This window comes from Arachis hypogaea, chromosome 14, assembly GCF_003086295.3.
Source record: "Arachis hypogaea cultivar Tifrunner chromosome 14, arahy.Tifrunner.gnm2.J5K5, whole genome shotgun sequence".
Lineage (NCBI taxonomy): Eukaryota > Viridiplantae > Streptophyta > Magnoliopsida > Fabales > Fabaceae > Arachis > Arachis hypogaea.
Window position 1 is genome coordinate 133,533,709 of NC_092049.1, and position 19,393 is coordinate 133,553,101.

At 32.7% G+C, this 19,393-nt stretch overlaps 4 protein-coding genes and 1 long non-coding RNA gene across 5 annotated transcripts; 2 read left to right on the forward strand and 3 right to left on the reverse strand.

Moving 5' to 3' along the window:
* Positions 1-1,124: 1,124 nt before the first annotated feature.
* On the reverse strand, positions 1,125-2,260 carry LOC112743250 (F-box protein At2g26160-like). Its single transcript, XM_025792468.1, has 2 exons — positions 1,997-2,260; positions 1,125-1,880 (listed from the first exon to the last, which is right to left on the reverse strand). The coding sequence occupies exons 1-2, from the start codon at positions 2,258-2,260 to the stop codon at positions 1,125-1,127; spliced, it is 1,020 nt and encodes a 339-aa protein (XP_025648253.1).
* Positions 2,261-5,691: 3,431 nt separating this feature from the next.
* On the forward strand, positions 5,692-8,422 carry LOC112744285 (peptide chain release factor PrfB1, chloroplastic). Its single transcript, XM_025793857.3, has 7 exons — positions 5,692-6,016; positions 6,109-6,186; positions 6,614-6,834; positions 6,942-7,145; positions 7,268-7,483; positions 7,576-7,762; positions 7,900-8,422. Exons 1-7 carry the CDS (start codon positions 5,845-5,847, stop codon positions 8,202-8,204), a joined length of 1,383 nt encoding a protein of 460 aa, XP_025649642.1. The 5' UTR covers positions 5,692-5,844; the 3' UTR covers positions 8,205-8,422.
* Positions 8,423-9,680: 1,258 nt separating this feature from the next.
* Positions 9,681-12,234, reverse strand: LOC140178423 (uncharacterized). Its single transcript, XR_011871646.1, has 2 exons — positions 11,829-12,234; positions 9,681-11,108 (listed from the first exon to the last, which is right to left on the reverse strand). It is a non-coding gene; the product is annotated as an uncharacterized lncRNA (long non-coding RNA).
* A 287-nt stretch (positions 12,235-12,521) lies between these two features.
* LOC112744286 (uncharacterized) lies at positions 12,522-16,212 on the reverse strand. The gene is made up of 12 exons (XM_025793858.3): positions 15,933-16,212; positions 15,803-15,858; positions 15,685-15,718; positions 15,171-15,269; positions 14,939-15,087; positions 14,579-14,617; positions 14,345-14,437; positions 13,873-13,971; positions 13,579-13,665; positions 13,090-13,173; positions 12,866-12,931; positions 12,522-12,740 (listed from the first exon to the last, which is right to left on the reverse strand). Exons 1-12 carry the CDS (start codon positions 15,997-15,999, stop codon positions 12,651-12,653), a joined length of 963 nt encoding a protein of 320 aa, XP_025649643.1. The 5' UTR covers positions 16,000-16,212; the 3' UTR covers positions 12,522-12,650.
* A 702-nt stretch (positions 16,213-16,914) lies between these two features.
* On the forward strand, positions 16,915-19,123 carry LOC112744287 (acyl carrier protein 2, mitochondrial). Its single transcript, XM_025793859.2, has 2 exons — positions 16,915-17,283; positions 18,681-19,123. The coding sequence occupies exons 1-2, from the start codon at positions 17,068-17,070 to the stop codon at positions 18,855-18,857; spliced, it is 393 nt and encodes a 130-aa protein (XP_025649644.1). The 5' UTR covers positions 16,915-17,067; the 3' UTR covers positions 18,858-19,123.
* The last annotated feature ends 270 nt before the right edge of the window (positions 19,124-19,393 follow it).

Below are 19,393 nucleotides of genomic sequence, written 5' to 3' on the forward strand. Positions count from 1 at the left end.
ACGACGTCAATGACTTATTTGTTCTTCAAACTTTATTCCCTTTTCAGCGTGGTACCGTAACGGATACCTGGACACTGTTTCAACCACATCAGCCAATTTTATTTGGTGTATGAGAGACAAATAGACGGAATGATTAAATTGTTCTCTGTTCGTTAAAGTTAGAGACTTTTTTGTATTTAAATTTTGTTAGAGATATATTGATCAAAAATTTAAAAAGTCAAGGACTTATCTGTCTTTTTTCCTAAATAAAAACTATCCGCAAGACACAAAAATAATTACACCGATTTGCTTTATTTTTATATCTTAGAGAGTGAAAACTAGTTAAAACCATTTTGATTTATTTTCGTACGGAAGGATTTGTGTTTTTATTTATAATATTTTTATTTTTAAAATTTTGTAAAATAAAAAACAAAATTTTATTATTTTTAATGTGTTTTTTATAAAACTCTGAGAATAAAAATTAATAAAAAAACAAAAAATAAAACGTAAATCAAATGCATTCTAAAATTGTATTGTTTCATTGTTTTGTTTTTTCTTCTTCAAAAAATATTTTTCATTTCCTATTACTCCATCAAAAACTTTTTCATTCTCTTTGATTTATTCAACTGAATTATTTTTTTGTTTCTTCCTCGAATTATCTTTCGTTCTCAACCAAAAAGTAAATAAAAGTAGGTATATGTCGTTTGTTTTTACAGTTTTGCCTTACACTGCTCCAGTGGTAAACAACTAAAGCTATTTGCTATAACCAACAGTTTTGAATTGAAGAAACGCAACAGTTGTTTGAAAACTCAGGCACATAACCTTGCAAAAAGCTTTGGCAATTTGGATTGTTATACATTAATGAAAATTAATTTTGATAAAAAAATGGATGGCAACTATAAGAAAACAGAGTAAAGGAGAATATATGCAACAAAAAAACAATTTTTATTTCCATGAATTTCCCAAAGAAATTAATAGGAGGTGAAAATACATATACATACTGAGGTAATGTTCAATTTGATTCTTGAAATTTTTAGTGCTCATCAAAATAGTACTTGACTTTTGTAAATGACAAATTAGTCATGCATTTACAAATTGTGAATCTCATTCGTCCTAATTCAATTACCGTTAACATGGAAATGTAACTAGGGTAATATCCAAATAGGATGACAAAAAGAGTCCACATCTGTTAAAAATGTTTGGCAACTCCCATCTTCCAAATCGAAGATGCCAATCTGAGAAGCGGGAGTAGTGTTTTCAAAGTACACTTCACGTCTGTCATGCATGTCATCTGTAAAGTAGATTTGATTTCCTCTGCAATTCAAAAAATTACTTGGCAGTATTTGAACAGAAGAATTGCGTCCAATTAGTAGTATGTAATTCCCCAAACTGTGTATTCTTGACCATGTTTTCTCATTTTTCTTCAATTCATAGACATCAAATTTGACAGTCTCGCACTTGCAGAACCGCTTTTGATTCTTCATGTAATACCTATATCTTACCCCTTTTACCAGCATCAATAAACTTCCATTATCACCTCCAATTAGATAGTAAGAACAATTAGGCATTCCTACAATGGATGGAGGTGGTGTGGCTTCATGTTTTCCTCCCACTGGTCCTGACTTTGTTCTTGTATCAAATTCATATAGTTGGCCATTACCGTCTACTGCAAATATTTTCTCTTCAAAAAATATGACATCATGAACGTCGTCTAGATCTTTTGTTGGAAATCTAATCCATCTATTCTCGTTTGGCATGTAAAAGGCCAATTCTAGGAATAATCCATATATGACCACTGCTATAAAATCACTGTCATTGTCATTGTTAGGAGCTGAATTTATAATAGCCTTCCAAATTTGGATTTTATGCACCAAAATGAGATTATGAGTGATACGGTCGCCCTTATTATAACCCAGAGTACATTTATACCCATTAATATTAATTACATTTGGAAGAGTTGAAACTGGAGGAAGATCCAAGTGAACCTTTGTAAATGGATTTAGGATTCTTACAGTACCTTCATATATGAACCATACATGATGTTGTCTTGCATATCTGGTAACATGAGGTGGTAAATCCCCTTCTCTTCGAGACTACCAATTCCTTCATCCTCGGGAGCACGAACTTCTTCTTGGAAAGATTCTTTAGCAGCACTGCCAGTAGATAGTACCAGCCACGGAACTTTGTTGCCATCAGGAATCTTTGGTAGTTCCAAGTTCCATTGCTTACACACCAATCGAAGTTGAATGTAATTGTCATATGAATAGAACCGCTTAGTCATTTCGTTAAACAAATCTTGATGAATGTCTAACCATCGTTCAAACTCAACCATTGCAAATTTCATATGAGAAGCAAATTGATTTACAGAATAAAAAAAAAGGCTACTCAAAAGACATGGATGGTTATTATATTTAAAAACGATATAAGATAAGATTTTTTTTTTGTGACTGATATAAGATAAGATTTGATACGTTTAAAATTAACCATGGTGAATTAATTGTTGTGTTTTTCAAAATTTAAACTGATTTCTCATTTTTTAAAAAGATCCCCTACATTTAGACCCTATGTTTAGAGATAATCTTTGGAGTTTAGTCTTATATATGTTGTGTTGGTCTGCTGTATAAAAATAAAATTTCAGATACTAATTTGAAAAAGATCTATGTATGGGATTTAGTAGCACTTTTAATAGTTGTTTTAGCAAAAGATGTGGTACAACCGTACAAGAATGAAATAGAATATTATTTGTAGATGACTAAGATGAGTACTTGTATAGCCATTAAAGAGCCTACATAAATGCTTGGTTAAATTATTTTTTTTACTAAATGCTTGGTTAATTTTTTTGGTGACTAAATGCTTGGTTAATTTGTATTAGAACATTGGAAGTGATTTTGGAACGATAATAAAAATCAGTAATGTTAAAAGAGAGATAAAAAAATAATTCATTTAATTTATCATCATAATGTGATTTAATATTGCTAAGCAATTTAATACATTTTCATTAATTAAAAATATAAAGTTAAAATTAGTTATTTATGTTGATGGAAAAGAATCATTAAAAATTAAAAATATGCTTGATTTGTATTTTTTTTAATTTTATACAAAAAATTATATTAAAAAAAATAAAATATTATTTTAGTTGTTTAATCTAAGTCTTAATTTCGAATATGTTCTCCTGACCCATAATTTAGCCCGCCTAAAATAACTGAAGCTCACTAACATTTTATAAATATCATTATTTAATTAACATTCTACAAATATCAATATTCAAATCTATATTATTACCTATTTAAATAAATAATTAACTCCTATAATATTTTTTATTAATTTAGGAGAAAAATCTTAATAACTTTCTTAATAAAAGGAAACAATTATTTACCATCAAAGATGGAACCATCTTATAAAGTGGTTATTAGTTTATTGCTTAAAATCTTGCTAATTCTTGGACAGTGGAATAAACACCATAAAAGAATATAGACGTCACGTTCAGACTCAATCCACAAATTGTACGATGTAACATAACCTAATATTTAAAAGGACAAATCACTGATATAAGCCAAGAGGAGGAGAAATTTACACAAATCAGCCAAATTAAAAACTGATTCATGAATCAACTAAGAATCATTTATATATAGTTTGAATCACCCTAATTCGAACTTTATCTGCATGTAATTCGAATCACACTTATTCGAATTACACACACGCACACACCCAGTAATTCGAATCAAAGTAATTCAAATTATAATGCTGCACATAGTAATTCGAATTGGCCAGATTCGAATTACTTATGATATAATTCGAATTATGCTGTTAAAAAATTAATAATTTATTAAAAAAATTTATTAAAAAAATTAATAATTTAAAAATTAAAAGAATATATATTTTATTTCATGCATTAAAAAAAAGTTAACAAAATATTTAATTACGAGACTTCTTTAAAATATTAATGAGCTATCAATTCAAATTTCATACAATACTTTTTTTGCCCATTTTTAATAGCTCATGAATATTTTTTAATAAAATTATTTAAATTATATGGTGAGATATTATATGATTCGAATCACTCTGATTCGAATTATATGGTGAACAATTCAGATTCTATACAATACTCTTCTGTCCATTCTTGATAGCTCATGAATATTTTTTAATAAATTTATTTAAATTATACCACAAAAAATATTTTATTCTTGCAAAATAATTTAAAAATGGCTTAAAAGATGTTAATAGTACTATAAAAATTTGTAATGTCCTAATGACTTAGGACATTAAAGAAATACTCTACATAGTCAATAATAATTTAGAAATTAAAGAAAATATATTTTTATCATGTATTTACCTAAATCACTAGACTATTACAAACTTTTATACCAGTCATAACATCTTTTAAGCCATTTTTTGAAAATTATTTTGTATGGAATAAAATATATTTTTTAATTATTTTGTATGGAATAAAATATTTTCTTTAATTTTTAAATTATTATTGACTATGTAGAGTATTTTATTTAAAATTTGAGTACATGCATGTATTTACCTAAGTCATTAGAACATTACAAATTTTTAAAGTATTCCTAACATTTGTTAAGCCATTTTTTAAAAATTATTTTGCATAGAATAAAATATTTTTTGTAGTATAATTTAAATAAATTTATTAAAAAATTTTATTAAAAAATATTCACGAGCTATTAAAAATGGACAAAAGAGTATTGTATGGAATTCGAATTAATAGCTTATTAATATTTTAAAGAAATCTCGTAATTAAATATTTTGTTAGCTTTTTTTATGCATGAAATAAAATAATAATTTTTTTAATTTTTAAATTATTAATTTTTTTAATAATTTTTTTTAATAATTTTTTTAATAAATTATTAATTTTTTAACAGCATAATTCGAATTATACTATGAGTAATTCGAATCTGGCTAATTTGAATTACTATTTGTAGCGTGTGTGTAATTCGAATCGGATTGATTCGAATTAGTGAGTGTGTGCGTGTTTAGGGTTTAGGGTTTAGTGGGTGTGATTCGAATCACATACAGATGAATTTCGAATTAGGGTGATTTGAATTATATAAAAATGACTCTTGGTTGATTCATAAATCAGTTTTGATTTGGTTGATTTGTGTAAATTTCTCCTCTCCTTGACTTATATAAGTGATTTGCCCTATTTAAAATATTATATTTTCGTATGAATCGTCTTATTTTGTTATATTTTAATTTTGTTGGTCAAATTATTTTTTTGGGTGCAAAAATACTCTTTTATCCATTAGATTATTTAGGTAATAACAAAAACTATAATTGTAGTGGTCATGATAAATTGATAATAAGGGTAGCGATTTGAGAGTGAAATTCACAAGATAATAATAATAAAAAAGATAATAATAAATGAAAAAATAGTATTTTCGAGAAAAAAAAAATTTTGACTAAAAGATTAAATAGAACGAAATAAAATATTTTAAATAAAAATATGATATTTTAAATATTAAAAATAAAATTAAAATTATTAGAGATTAATATAATATTTTTTGATTTTTTTATTTAAAATTAAAATTTAATCTTGATGTGTTAATAATTTAAAATATTATATAATTGTGTAATTATAACTAATTTTTTAAAATAATTATCTATATAATTAATATAAAAATAATTATTTTACTAATATAGTATTATGTGATGGATCCACATGTTAAAATAAAATTCTAAAGATTAGGGAAAAAACCTACCAAACACCCTAATATGTCTTCATTTTTAATTAACGAAACCTTAAAAAAAATGTAAAGAAGTGGTTTGGGTGCGGAGGTGAAAGGTTTGAGTAGTCAGTGCCTTATCCGTTTATTAGGTTTGTGAATTGTGAGAGCTGAGTGAGTAACTGCCATGGAGGTTGTTATGCAGATGATGCAGCCTCTCTGTTCCACCGTTATAACCGCCAAAACTCAACACCAACCACCACCTCACCTTCTTCCACACAAAACCCCTTCTTCAACCCGTTTTCCCTCTTTAACTTCCTCCTCCAATCTCCACCATCATTCTCGTAATTCCAAACCCGGTAAGCTTCTGTCTTTCTTTTTGCTTCCAAAACCTTTAAGAATTGATTACTGATTATTCATTTGCATGTTTGTGAATTTTGTTTGGGTTTAGGGTTGTATGCGGCGCAGGAGAATCAATTGAGCGTGGGGAATGAGGAGGATACCGATTCAACTGAATGGGCTCTCCAAGGTAATTGAAATCATAGTTTAGTGTGCTTCAGGTGCTTAATTTAACTCATGTTCTAATTAGAGGAGACTAGGGTGTATTTTCATTGATACATAGATTACTGGATGTGTGGTTGAAAATGTTAGTCATGTTATCAATGTGAAGTGCGAACCATAACTACAATTTTAATGCAATATCTTTCATTTGTAAACTGTTTCATTTCTGAGGATTTTGCAATCTAAAATGTTAGTTTGTTTTCCATGTCAATGTGGCATTGGTGTTGGGTATTGGCATAATCTTGTGGACTTCTTTGGATTCTAAGTCATTAGACACTTTCTGGTTTCTTTTGTATGAGCCATTCTAATATGTGGATGTGGCTGATCAGAGGAAAGATTGTAAAATATTTGGATTAGTTGTCACAATGTTGAGCTTAACTCAGTATTGTTTTCAGATTTTTATTCCCTGAGGAAGGATGTTGAGCTTGCATCACAGCGTGTTGAAGAGATTAGAGGATCTTCTGGTCTGCAGCTATTGGAGCAAGAGCTTGCAGATTTGGAGGCGAAAGCAGCTGATAGCTCCTTTTGGGACAATCGAGCCAAAGCTCAGCAGACTCTTTCTACTTTGGCTGATGTCAAGGATAAGATAAACTTGCTCAATGAGTTTAAAACCCAGGTTAGATATTAATTATTCTTTCAATTATCCGTGTTTAGCTTGAAAAAATTTATGCCATAATAGGAAGAATTGACCCTGGTTAATGACTCTCATTGCAATGAATATAGGTTGAAGACGCAGAAACGATAGTTAAGCTGACAGAGGAAATGGAATCCATTGATAGAGGGCTTCTTGAGGAGGCTGCGACTCTTATTAAAGAATTGAATAAATCGCTAGATCGATTTGAGCTGACTCAACTTCTTTCTGGTCCTTATGATAAAGAAGGTGCTGTTATCTCCATTACAGCTGGTGCTGGAGGAACTGATGCACAGGTAAATATCTATCTCTCTAGTGCCTTTTCTCTACTTGTTTTTTGCTTGGAAATCGAGTACTTGGTGCTGGTTCTGAGTATTCAGTTTCGACTTCTGTACAAAAATTATCATATCCAGTGCAGGACTGGGCAGACATGCTTCTTAGGATGTACGTAAGATGGGGAGAGAAACAGAGATACAAGACCAGAGTGGTTGAGAAATCTCCTGGAGAAGAAGCTGGGATAAAATCTGCAACCATCGAAGTTGAAGGTCGTTATGCTTATGGGTATTTATCTGGGGAAAAAGGAACGCACCGCATTGTTCGGCAATCACCTTTCAATGCTAAAGGTCTTCGTCAGGTAACAACCAATTTATTAATGTAGCCGAATGTCAGGTTGCAAAATAGTTGGTTGGTTTTAACATTGTTTACTTGGTTGTAACATCCAAACAGACAAGCTTTTCTGGTGTGGAAGTCATGCCCCTTCTCCCAGAAGAATCAATGAATGTAGAAATTCCCGAGGAGGACCTGGAAATCAGTTTTTCAAGGGCAGGTGGAAAAGGAGGCCAAAATGTGAACAAGGTTGAAACTGCAGTTCGAATTACACACATTCCAACTGGAGTAACTGTTCGCTGCACAGGTTCTTTACTTCTTTTGCACTGAAAATTTCTCTTTTTTTGTGATCTATTTGCGCTATCAACTACTTCTTATCTGGATGAGATTCAGTTTTCTTGTTTTTTCAATTGCAAGTTTTAACTCTAATAGACCATTGTGCAGAGGAAAGATCCCAACTGGCAAATAAGGTAAAGGCTTTAAGCCGTTTGAAAGCAAAGTTGTTGGTGATAGCCGAAGAGCAACGCGCATCTGAAATTAAGCAGATTCGGGGAGATGCAGTAAAAGCTGAATGGGGACAGCAAATACGAAACTATGTATTCCATCCGTATAAACTCGTAAAAGATGTAAGAACAGCGTATGAAACCTCTGATATCACCTCTGTTATGGATGGAGAATTGGACCCCTTCATCAAATCTTACCTGAAATACAAGTACAATGAGGCACTGTCTGCAAGCGGAGTCAACTAATCAAACGCATATCTTAGTTAGTTATAGTTCTTTTTGTCACAATCACACTCTGGAGTGTAATGTTTGGTGATTGTATTCGCGGGCCTTTGTACCAGTGCCAAATTAATAACACTGCGAATTTATATTGCAGCAGTTCTTAAATGTCCGAAAATGAGTTGAATACATATTGTATCATTGTATTACACCTGCAAAACTCAAATCTGATGCCTTTGTCAATAGCTTTTTTGCGGGTGATGTATTTTTTTTAAATATATATTTATAGAGTTTTCAACGCTTAGAAGAGTGGTGGTTCAGGGACTTAAAATAGTCATGGCCTCAGCTTTTAGTTTCATTCATTCCTTCATTGCTCAGATAGAAATTTCACATTTGTCTTAGACTGTTATTCAGTTCGAGACAAATAGTACTTTTAGATATCAGTTTGAATGCCTTGCATTTATGGTTTTAAAGGTGTAAAGTCAATTTTAGTTTATTTAGTTCGACAAAGTGAGATTGAATTTACATAAGTTATCATAATATTATTAAAAACTATATTATTTGAATGGATAATATTATTTCTTTATTCTAACATAATTTTATTAGCTCTGGTAGGGCTGCACACGGATCGGATCAGATATAGCCTAAAATTCTATCCAATCTCATCGGATCGGATACGATATCCGCATTTTTTCAGGCTGGATCCGATCTGCGGATTAGATCGGATATCGGGTATATCTGCATAATTAAAAAAAAAAAAACTATTTTGAGATTTTATTTGGCTGTTTTTACAAAAAAAATATCCGGAAAATTCATTTTTTATCTGTTTAAGCCTATTTACTCCTAAAATATTATTAATAAAAGTTCTCTTGAATAACAAAAATAAAATAATAACACAAGATTTAAGTTTAATTATTCTAAGTTGAAGTACAACATAAAAAATTAAAAACAAGATATCATAAAATAACACACTAAAATTCATATCACATTAGGGTTTACTTTTTTAAACTATGCTATTTATATGAAATGTGCGGATATGCGGATTTGCGGATCGGATCCGCGGATATCACTGCCAAATCCGCAATCCGATCCTACCATAGTGCGGATTGGATCCGATCCGATCTGATGGCTCTGCAGATCGGATAATATCCACGAAATTCGGATCGGATGCGGATAATTACCGCGGATATGCGGATATTATCCGATTCATGTACAGCCCTAAGCTCTTGACAATTTCTCAGATTTTTTAAAAATAAGATATAGCTAAAAACCTAAATTATTTACTTTTTCTTAAGGTAAATATTTTTTTTTCCTTGGTGTCGACTTGTATTGTACAAAATTTATAAGACAACATGATAAACCCCTTCTTATGGTAAACTCTTGACTCTTAACAAATTCGCAAAATTAACCAATTTTATATGAATTCAATTCCTTATCATCTTTCCTGTCTCTATAATGATATTCAACACTTTTTTTGGTCAGAAATCATATTCAACACGTACATATTTAAATTTCAGTTATTTGAAATGGATAACTCTATCAATTTGAGTGTTTATACAAAAAATAACCATGGCATTTTACACATGCATGCATAGACCTTGAATGACAGCAAGCCAATAGGTTCAAAAAATAATCCTAACCTACATATACAAAAATGTGTACAACAAACGGACGACCTATTGCAAGAATTGCTTATCATTGCTGCTCCTGTCTTCCTTTGGCTTCTGAAACTCCATTTGTTTGTTTATGTGAATCTCCACACAACACATCAATTGCATGCACGTTTGATTCAACATCCTTAATCCAATTCATCAGCTTCTTGTGAACATCAAGGGAGACAAGATCCTTGTTCCTAAGTAACCTTACCAACTCCTCTGCTCCTTCCATATCTCCTTTATCTTTCAAGCATTCAGAAATGGCGGCCAAAGATTCCCAAAATGGCATCCAGTGATGCCCCAGTTAACAGACAGAAATGGCTTCTTTGATACATTCAATAACCATTGAAAAATTACCTTGTTCAATATACCCACTTGAGAGATAGGACCAAGTCTTTGAATTTGGCTCTCCATTGTTTATGATTGTCCAATCAACAACAGATTCAGCTGCCTCCATATTGCCCTTCTTGCTGTAAGCTCCAATCATCACGTTTGGAATCCGAATATCAAAACTCTGATTTTTAGATTCCCAATTCTTAAATATATTCTCAGCACTTTCAAAGTCCTCAAACTTAAGAACTGAAGCAATTACAGCTAAATAATCTCTACTGTATAACTTCCCATCTGTTGTTAAAAGTTTCCATAGTCTCATCACTTCTTTCTTGATCATTGCTGCATATCGAGTCATAAGGAAAGTAAGGGCCACTCTCCTCTTTTTGTTAGTTATGAGCCTCTCTGAATTCTTTAAGACATTAAAAGCTTTTTCAAAGAGTCCTTGTTTCCTATAACAATTGGCTGCAATAGCATAAACAGTCCAATCTAAATGCCAGTACCAATCCAATTGTGTCCTAACAGTGCGAGAAGCTTGTCAATTCCCTCCGTATTAGAAGAGGCAGCGTAAGCACTAATCAGGGTACCAAATGTATAGCTATTGAAATTAATACCCTCTTCTTGCATTTCACATACCAAATTTTCCAATTTGTCATAGTTCTGTGTTTGATAGTAGAGATTAAGCAAAACATTTCTTGACAAAATCGACGTTGCAAAACCCAAAGCTCTCATCTTCTCCATGATGCTCTCTCCTCTATCCACATCCCTAGGATGAGCATAGCAATTAAGAAGAGAGCGGTAACATTCTCCAGTTCTTAAGTACTTCGGAATGCTATTAAAATAGAATTCTGCTTCTTCGAGTCCATTAACTTTCCCAATCTAGTCTTATTGCAAGATCTCCAGATTTATGTTTGGAAAGCCCTTTCTCGAACATCCACGACGATACCTGTAGAGATGATTCATGTTACCCCATAGAAGGTAAATGAAAAGGCATAAAAAAAGTCAACACACCTACCAACATGCTAAGTTTGTTGCTGTAATAATGGAAGAATTTAAGGCTATAGAAAGATCCCAAAACTTGAGAGAAAGAAACATTATTTAAATCTTAGTCACACAATCAAATTGACCCACAAATCCCAGGGAATCAAAACACAGATATACCATTCTTCTATCGTTGAACAATATTGTCAATTAAACACTCAGAAACGACACCCAAAGAATGCAATTCATTAGTCCTTTTTAACAAAGGTTAGACCTTTAAAACACTCCCCAGTGAACGCTTTCAATCACACATACCATGAAGTAAGGTTCACTATGTCTTTTATCCTGCAACCAATATAACTTGGCTCCAACAAATTCCTCAACTCTGGGATAAAAGTCTTATCCAAGACCTTATTTAAAGGTAACAAACAAGTCTCAGACAACTTGAATCAATAAATTTTTATCAGAGCCAAATCTATCATCAAGTAATGTCTAAAATTCTTCTAATTGAAATCTCACTTATAGTGCTCAAATTTCGTGTGTATTCTCACCAATTGGATCGCATTATGCAGCTAGATCAAAATTCATCCTACACTATGATTAAATAAATAAAAGAATAAAACATCCACAAATTTAAATAATTTAATTAACTATTAAAAGTAATTAGTAGTAGCAAAAACAATACCTCGAGGGCGTTTCTATATCTTCTGCGTGATCTCAGTTTCCTGATAACAGATAGGAGTCTGTTATAGTTAACAGTTCCGCCATCTCTAATCCACTTCTCGGTTATTGGAACCACCGAGGACGTCGCTTCAGGAGCCGTAAAGATCCGATGGTACAAGTCGCGCAAAGGAAGCTTCTGGAAAAACGGTGTCCTCGGTGTAATGTTTTTTCACTATTTTTTATTTCTTCTTTTTGTCATAATCACACTTATGGTGTAATGTTTGGTGATTGTATTCGTGGGCCTTTGTATCAGTGCCAAATTAATTTAATTGCGGAATTATATTGCATCAGTTCTTAATGTTGTCTTGAAAATGAGTTGAATACATAATGTATCAACGCATATCACCTGCGAAACTCAAATCTGATGCCTTTGTCAATGGTTTTTGCTGGTGATTTTTTTTTTCTGAATATATTTTTATAAAGTTTTAAACGCTTATAAGAGTTGTGATTTTATTTTATCAGATATATAGAAATGATGTGAACTTAAATAGTACATGGCCCCAACTTTTAGTTGCATTTAACGGTAGGGCATCCCTTCATTGCTCAGGTAGAAATATCTAATTTGTCTCAGACTGTTATTCACTTTGAGAAAAATAGTACTTTTGGATATCAGTTTGAATGCCTTGCATATATGGTTTGAAAGGTGTAAGTTAACTTTCTATGTAAGTATGATTTTGCAAATTATGAACCAAATATACCAAATATACACGTAGCCAGTAGTAAAAATCAAATTTATTATTTGATACAAATAACTGAAGCACATTCACAAACTTAACCATGGCCATCACGATGCCTTCTTTTTTCCAAAGAGTAAGCTCAAAGAGTATGTGCTTCCCTTCTCTGAAACAGCAGCTTCTACTCTATTTTTTCCAACCTACAGGTCGTTTATATAAGCTTATCAATGTGTAACATTCATGCGTTGTGACTGGTGGAACAATGGGAATACATAACAAACCAAACGAAATCTAACAAAGCATAATCTTTTAGGGATGAAAATACCTTGTCCATGACCCAATGACCAACGGTTGGCATGTACTGAACGAGATACATGACGGCGAGCACAGGCTGCAAAAGTGTTCAAATTTACGAAAGAACAAAGTTGGGGGGGGGGGGGGGGGCATTTAAGTTGAAAAGAGGAGGAATATTCAAACGAAAGCAAAATACTTATACAAAAACGTTACCTGATAAATTACCACTAAAAAAAAAAAAAACAGAAAAATTACCTGATACGATATCCAAGCTTCCTTTAAGCCATGGGTTGCAGCAATAATAGTCAGCTCCGCACACTTTTCTGCAGGCACACGTTTCTGCAAACAGATTTTCAAATAAAACGAACTTTCAATTACTCAAGTAATACAACATAGATCTAAAATTCAAGTAGACAAAACTTAACATGAAAACAAAAGGAAGAGGATACAGGTCAACAATTCATTATTTTTGGTTTTGTTCAGCAAACATGAGAACAGCAACCAATATGATTATTTTTAAAGTGTCAATGTAACATGATAAATCTTGCTTGAATAGTGTCAACAATCTTGATTTATCACTCGGTGGATGGGTAGATTCTAAGGATACATGTACTACAAATATGGTGGGAAGAAAATTCTGAAAATAATAGATTTAAGCTATCTTTCTTTTTCTTCAAACTACTAAAGAATGATTAATAAAGTAAGTACTAAAAGAAGAAGATGAATTAGCAAAAGAATATATACCTCAGATGGAACCCTTGATCCAGCATTATTTGATGTTGCTATTGGACCAGGACAGACAACAGTGACCCTTATTCCTTTCTGAGAGAGCTGTTGCCATAAAACAATCAGTGTGCATGTCCTTATGTGTACTCTATGATAACCAAAGTAAATTACAACAACCACTGCTGATATCCACTTTTTCTAATCTTAGGAGAAAATATTATGAGTTTTATCATCTAGTATTCTAATACAGTAAGGTTTACTGGTGTTGGCTGCTTCCCTTTTTCCAAGAGATAATGAACGCTATCTACATACCTCAGAACGCAGAGAACTGAAGTACCCATTTAGAGCAAATTTAGAAGCAGAGTACACAGCCTGACCTGGCGCAGGTGTCTTTCCTGCAGCACTGCTCATCTGATATTAAACAGAATAAACTATTGCCACTTTAATAAACAGAAAATGGGATTAAAATAAATATTGAATAAGCCATCTATAATTAGGTCTATTAGTAACTAGCATTTCACAATTAGTAATTAGTAGTGTGTGTGTGTGTGTCATTAGCATAGCCAGAAGTTAGCGCACCCAAAATATAAAACAAATGCCTTTGTGTAAAGCTAATTAGTTATACTCCTCACTTTTGCATTTGCACAATTCTTGGTTAGTAAATATATTCATTCACAAATATCTTCCTGCAAGCTCCACATATAGTTTCTAATCACATAGTATACTTTTGCTGTCCAAAATCCATATCCAAAATAAGATATTAATCAGAGCCATTCTCACATACCACCACAAAATGTCCTTGCCCCCTCTTCAACATGAAAGGTGCCAAGAGCTTTGTGAGTGTTATTGTCCCCAGAACATTGACATCAAATGTTGCCTGTTCAAGAGAAACAGGGTAATATAAAACCTCAGAATTGCTTCGAATGGTTTAAAAATAAAACTAACAAAGCAGAAAAAATAAAATAAAATCTTCCCTTGTAAAATAAAACTTTTGGTAAACAGTGAATGTATGAGATACCTTGAGACCTTCTTCCGTTACGTCTAAAGCTGATGATTTCTGCCAAAAGTGCAAAACAATAATAAATTCGAAAAATACCTTCAATTGAACAAGCATATGATGAAAGACGGATTTTTAAATTTGATAAGGTTAGGGGAAATCCATAAAGTCTGACAAAAGGAATCACTATAACATACTAGAATGTAACAATATGCAAGCACTTCATGTCATTTTCTCAATTCTGGTGTTCAGTCAATTTCAATGAAGACAGTTGCTACATGTAAACTGACTTGCAAAACAAACCCATAAAAATACATAGCAATCATGATAGGTCTTTGTTGCCTTATGAAATTTAAGCATTACATACATCCACTCACTTACAGGGCGCTCAAAAGCTGCATTATGGATCATATAATCAACACCAGAACCGGGAAAAAAGGATTCTGCTTTCTCAACAGCCTTCCTAAGAGATCCCTCCCCAGATGCTAAATCCAGAGGCAAAATCTTTACTTCACCAGGTGCATGTTTACCTGGTGTTATTCAAATAACTTAATAGTTAATAGTAGTCCATGGCATTACCCTATATCAACGACATAAGATGAATGCATCATACCTTTCAGCTGTGTCCTTACTCGCTCTAGTTCAGCTTCATTCCTTGCAGAGATGATTAGCTTGGCCCCCAAACTTGCAAGTTGGTTAGCCAGAATCTCACCTACATACACACCATCAAAGAAACAAAACCAACCATAAACAAGAAAAAAGGTTCAGGGAATTACAAAAATGGTACCTTAACCCACTGCACAATATATATCAGTTCAAAAGCAAAAGCGAACTAAGTTGGGAACCGACTGAGGCAATACAAAATTGCAATTTATCAAGCAGCATCCATTAAAATCATACGAGGTTATTTACATTTATATCGTTTTCGCTTGGTATTTGAATTCAATTGGCAAATAAACCACAAGTTTTATGTGTGTTTATGCAGTCTAATTATCACTCAGAGGAGATTCTTGGTTCTTACATATCAGCAGATTCATTTAAGTCTACTAATAATCTAACACTACGAACGAATCAATTATATATGAAAAGTAAGGAAAAGAAAGGCATAGTTATAGAATTATAGCTACCAATTCCACGGCTAGCACCAGTGATCCAAACAACCTATTTGAGAAAACATGAAAAAGAAATGATTAAATGAGAGTGAAAATATGAAACGGCAACAGGATTAGGTCGAGCGAGAAGCACCTTGTCTTCAATTTCTTGTCGTTTCGGGTGCTTCTTAGACATCAAAGTGAAATCGCCTAACAATTGGAGAAATGGAATAAGAAACGAGAGAATAGACAGAGAAATGAGAAAGGAGGTAAAAAGTAAGTACCATAAGCGGTGGCGAATCTGAATAGGAATAAGACGATAAGGCCGAGGAAGAGTAGCGCCACCACCATCTTGTTCCGCGAGTAAGTGCTATTGCCAACTGAACCTCCAACTGAATCCGTTACTGTGCGACTACTGAGTCTTAACTATTTACCATTTTAACCACAAACATGCTGAATCAACATAAACAACTACTGATCCATACTCCATAGTTTTTTTTTTTTACTAAAGGTAGGAGACTCAAACCCATAACCTCTTAATTGAATATGAAGAGATTATACCATTTGAACTATACCTCATTGGCATTCATAGTTTATATATATATATATATATATATATTTTTTGTTTTACCAAAGATAGGAGACTCGAATCCGCAACCTCTTTAATTGAGTATGGGGAGACTATGCCATTTGAGCTATAACTCATTGGCAAATTTGGAAAGATATGTAACTCGAACCCGCGACCTCTTAATTGAGTATGGAAAGTTTATGCCATTTGAGCTATAACTCATTGGCATTCATAGTTTATATTTACAGATAGGGTAAAGTATAGTTTCATTATTTTGTATTTTATAAATTAATCTACAAATAATATAATTGATTTTTAAGATATATAACATGACTTTTTTCTACCTAATCACACTGTTATTTTTTTGGTTGAAATTATTTTTTCAATTAATATGCCTTTTTGTTTGTTCTTTATTAATTTTATTTTTAATTAACTTAGTGTTAATTCTTATAAACCAAAAATTAAGTTAGATTCGAATTTTTGATGTTTATTTAATATTAAATTAAGTAAATAAATAAATTAATCACTTCACTGATTACTGATTAGTAAGTACCTAACTAGCTATCGTGTATGCCTTTGGGCCTTTTATGGCCTTGATGCTCAGCAAAGGATTAAGTTTACAGTTTAAAAATTGGATAATATGGGCCGGAAATGGAAGAGGAGCAAAGTTAAAAGGCTTTAGATTGGGGCCTAACAATGAGCTTAAAGCCCAACTTAACGGAAAGGAGCTTGATACCATATCAGTATTCAGTATCTATTTTCAGCTAAAGAGAGAAGAACTGAGAAGTGAGAACCGAGAATAGAGAAGAAGCAAAGAAGGGTTTTAGGTTTTTGTGTAGATCGATTTTGCAATGGCGGCGAGGAGAGTAGCTGGTTTGCCTCTCATGAAGTACCTCAGAGTTCAGGTTAACTCTCTTCCCAACCACGCTTCTCCTTTGAGGGTGGCACCCACCGTGTTGCTCCGCCGCTTCTCCGAGGAAGTTAGGGGCTGCTTCCTCGACAAGTCCGAGGTCACCGATCGCGTCATCTTCTGCGTCAAAAACTTCCAGAAAGTCGATCCTTCCAAGGTATTTTTCCATTCCCCTCATTTCTCGTTCTTGAATCGATGAATCTGATTCTCTCTGCAAATGCCGAATCGGTTCTGTTTCAAACTTTCAATATAGAGAGAACCCTTACTTTTATAATCGTAAGCGTTAGTTGTTGTAGTTACCGGCTTTACGAATTGAGCTTTTGTTTTAGGTCTCTGATTAGTAGTTCAGTACTAATTGATCGATCATACAATGTCAAGGGAGCAAAACTGAATTTCTTGAATTTAGGGAATATTGTTAAAAATAAATATATGATCGTAATTTCGAAGGCTTATGAGGGATTACTCGTTAAAATGTTTCATTTCGGTTTTTGGTTGCTATTTTTTATTTTATTTTTAATTATTCGTGCACACAATCAAAGGAATTTGCCTTAAATCAAAGAAGAACATGATCTTTTCAAAATAATGAGATAAGACTAACACTTCCTTTTCACCTAAGGGTATGTTTGGTAACATAAGGTGTACATTGTTATAGATGACTTCCATTAGTGATTTTCTGTATCGAACTCATCCTTAAAATTTTATATAAGAGTTATAGACACATGTCCAATTCTTATTGGTGGAACATGAATAAATAGGAACATGGCAGTGGGATAGGTGATCTCGATTCCCCTTTTTATTACATGTAACCAGACGTTTACCTTAAACATTAAAAAGTAGTAGTCATAGTCCTTACGCGATAATCCGAAAGATTAGCATATGGAAAAGAAAGGCCGTCTTTTGCCTAGGCTTAAAACAAATGCATCGTAATCTAGTATTATTATATTGCTTCCAAATATACTTGTTGATGCGTTTACTTGTAGTTATAGATATCCGTTAATCAAAATAAATGATAGATTATGATACTAAGCTTTTTAATTGAAATTAATAAAAAAAACTTGGTTGCTTTGGTTGATTTCCCACTTAAAGGGGTGATAACATTTGTTGCATGCTTTATGCACATAGGATGTAGTTGTTGATTTTGGATTGTTATGAGTGCATCTCATTCTCTAATGCACTTTCGCTTCCCTTGTAATGAACTTCAATTTCTGACAAAGAAAATGCTCCTTGATTTCCTATTATTGGTTCCCGAAATTTCCATTTGTAATGTTAAATTACATGTGTGGACTTGTTTACTTCAGACTTTCAATTTGGTCAATGCCATGCCTGATATCTACCACGAGTGTGAGTAGATTGGAAACTGTTAGTTCCTTTTGATAGTTTTACTGTCATACAATAATAGTAACCTAGGTGAATCCAAAAACTGACTTGTGCATTGGAACAAACCTCAGTTTTTGCGAGGTTCTACAAATGCAAGACAAGGGGTTGTTACCCTATCGCTGCCTAAAAAAATTTCTCTCATTAGTACATAACCTATACTTCTTCCACCTTTTCCAGGTCACCCCAAATGCTCATTTCCAAAATGATCTTGGATTGGACAGTCTGGATTCAGTGGAGATCGTGATGGCACTTGAGGAAGAGTTTGGGTTTGAAATTCCCGATAATGAAGCTGACAAGATCAACTCAATCCAACTTGCGGTTGACTTCATTGCATCTCATCCTCAGGCAAAGTAGAGCGATCGTAGAGGCTGGTGTATAATTTTTCTTTTGTTTCTCATGTAGTAGTGTAAAACCATCACTTCAAGATGTTTTTCTTATTCTACTTGTTTGCTTCTAAAATGCAACTCAACTTTCTTACCCCATATAAAATCCCAGAAGATTATTAGCTGGGATTTGCCAGCTTGAATGGTACTTTGCTTTTGGTAGAATTGGCTTCTCAAAACTATACTATATTTTTCCCCCCAATATTCATGTCAATAAAAATGTGTCAGATTTCTCCATATTAAGTATTGACTTGAGTTGCCCTATTCTGAGGATCCAATGCATATTGCTAATCTATTTTGCTTTGTTTTACATTACAATGCCTGCCCTTTTGACATTAGAGTCCTAAGTCCTACCTTCTAGTTAATTTATTGTGGCATGCCACTTGGACTTTTAACCGATTCTATACATTAATGGATATAAGTTGTTACATGTTCAAAACTCAAGTGGCATATTTGCCTGTCGTGGTATTAACATAGAATCAAGGAGGTGAAGGTGCCTAAATTACC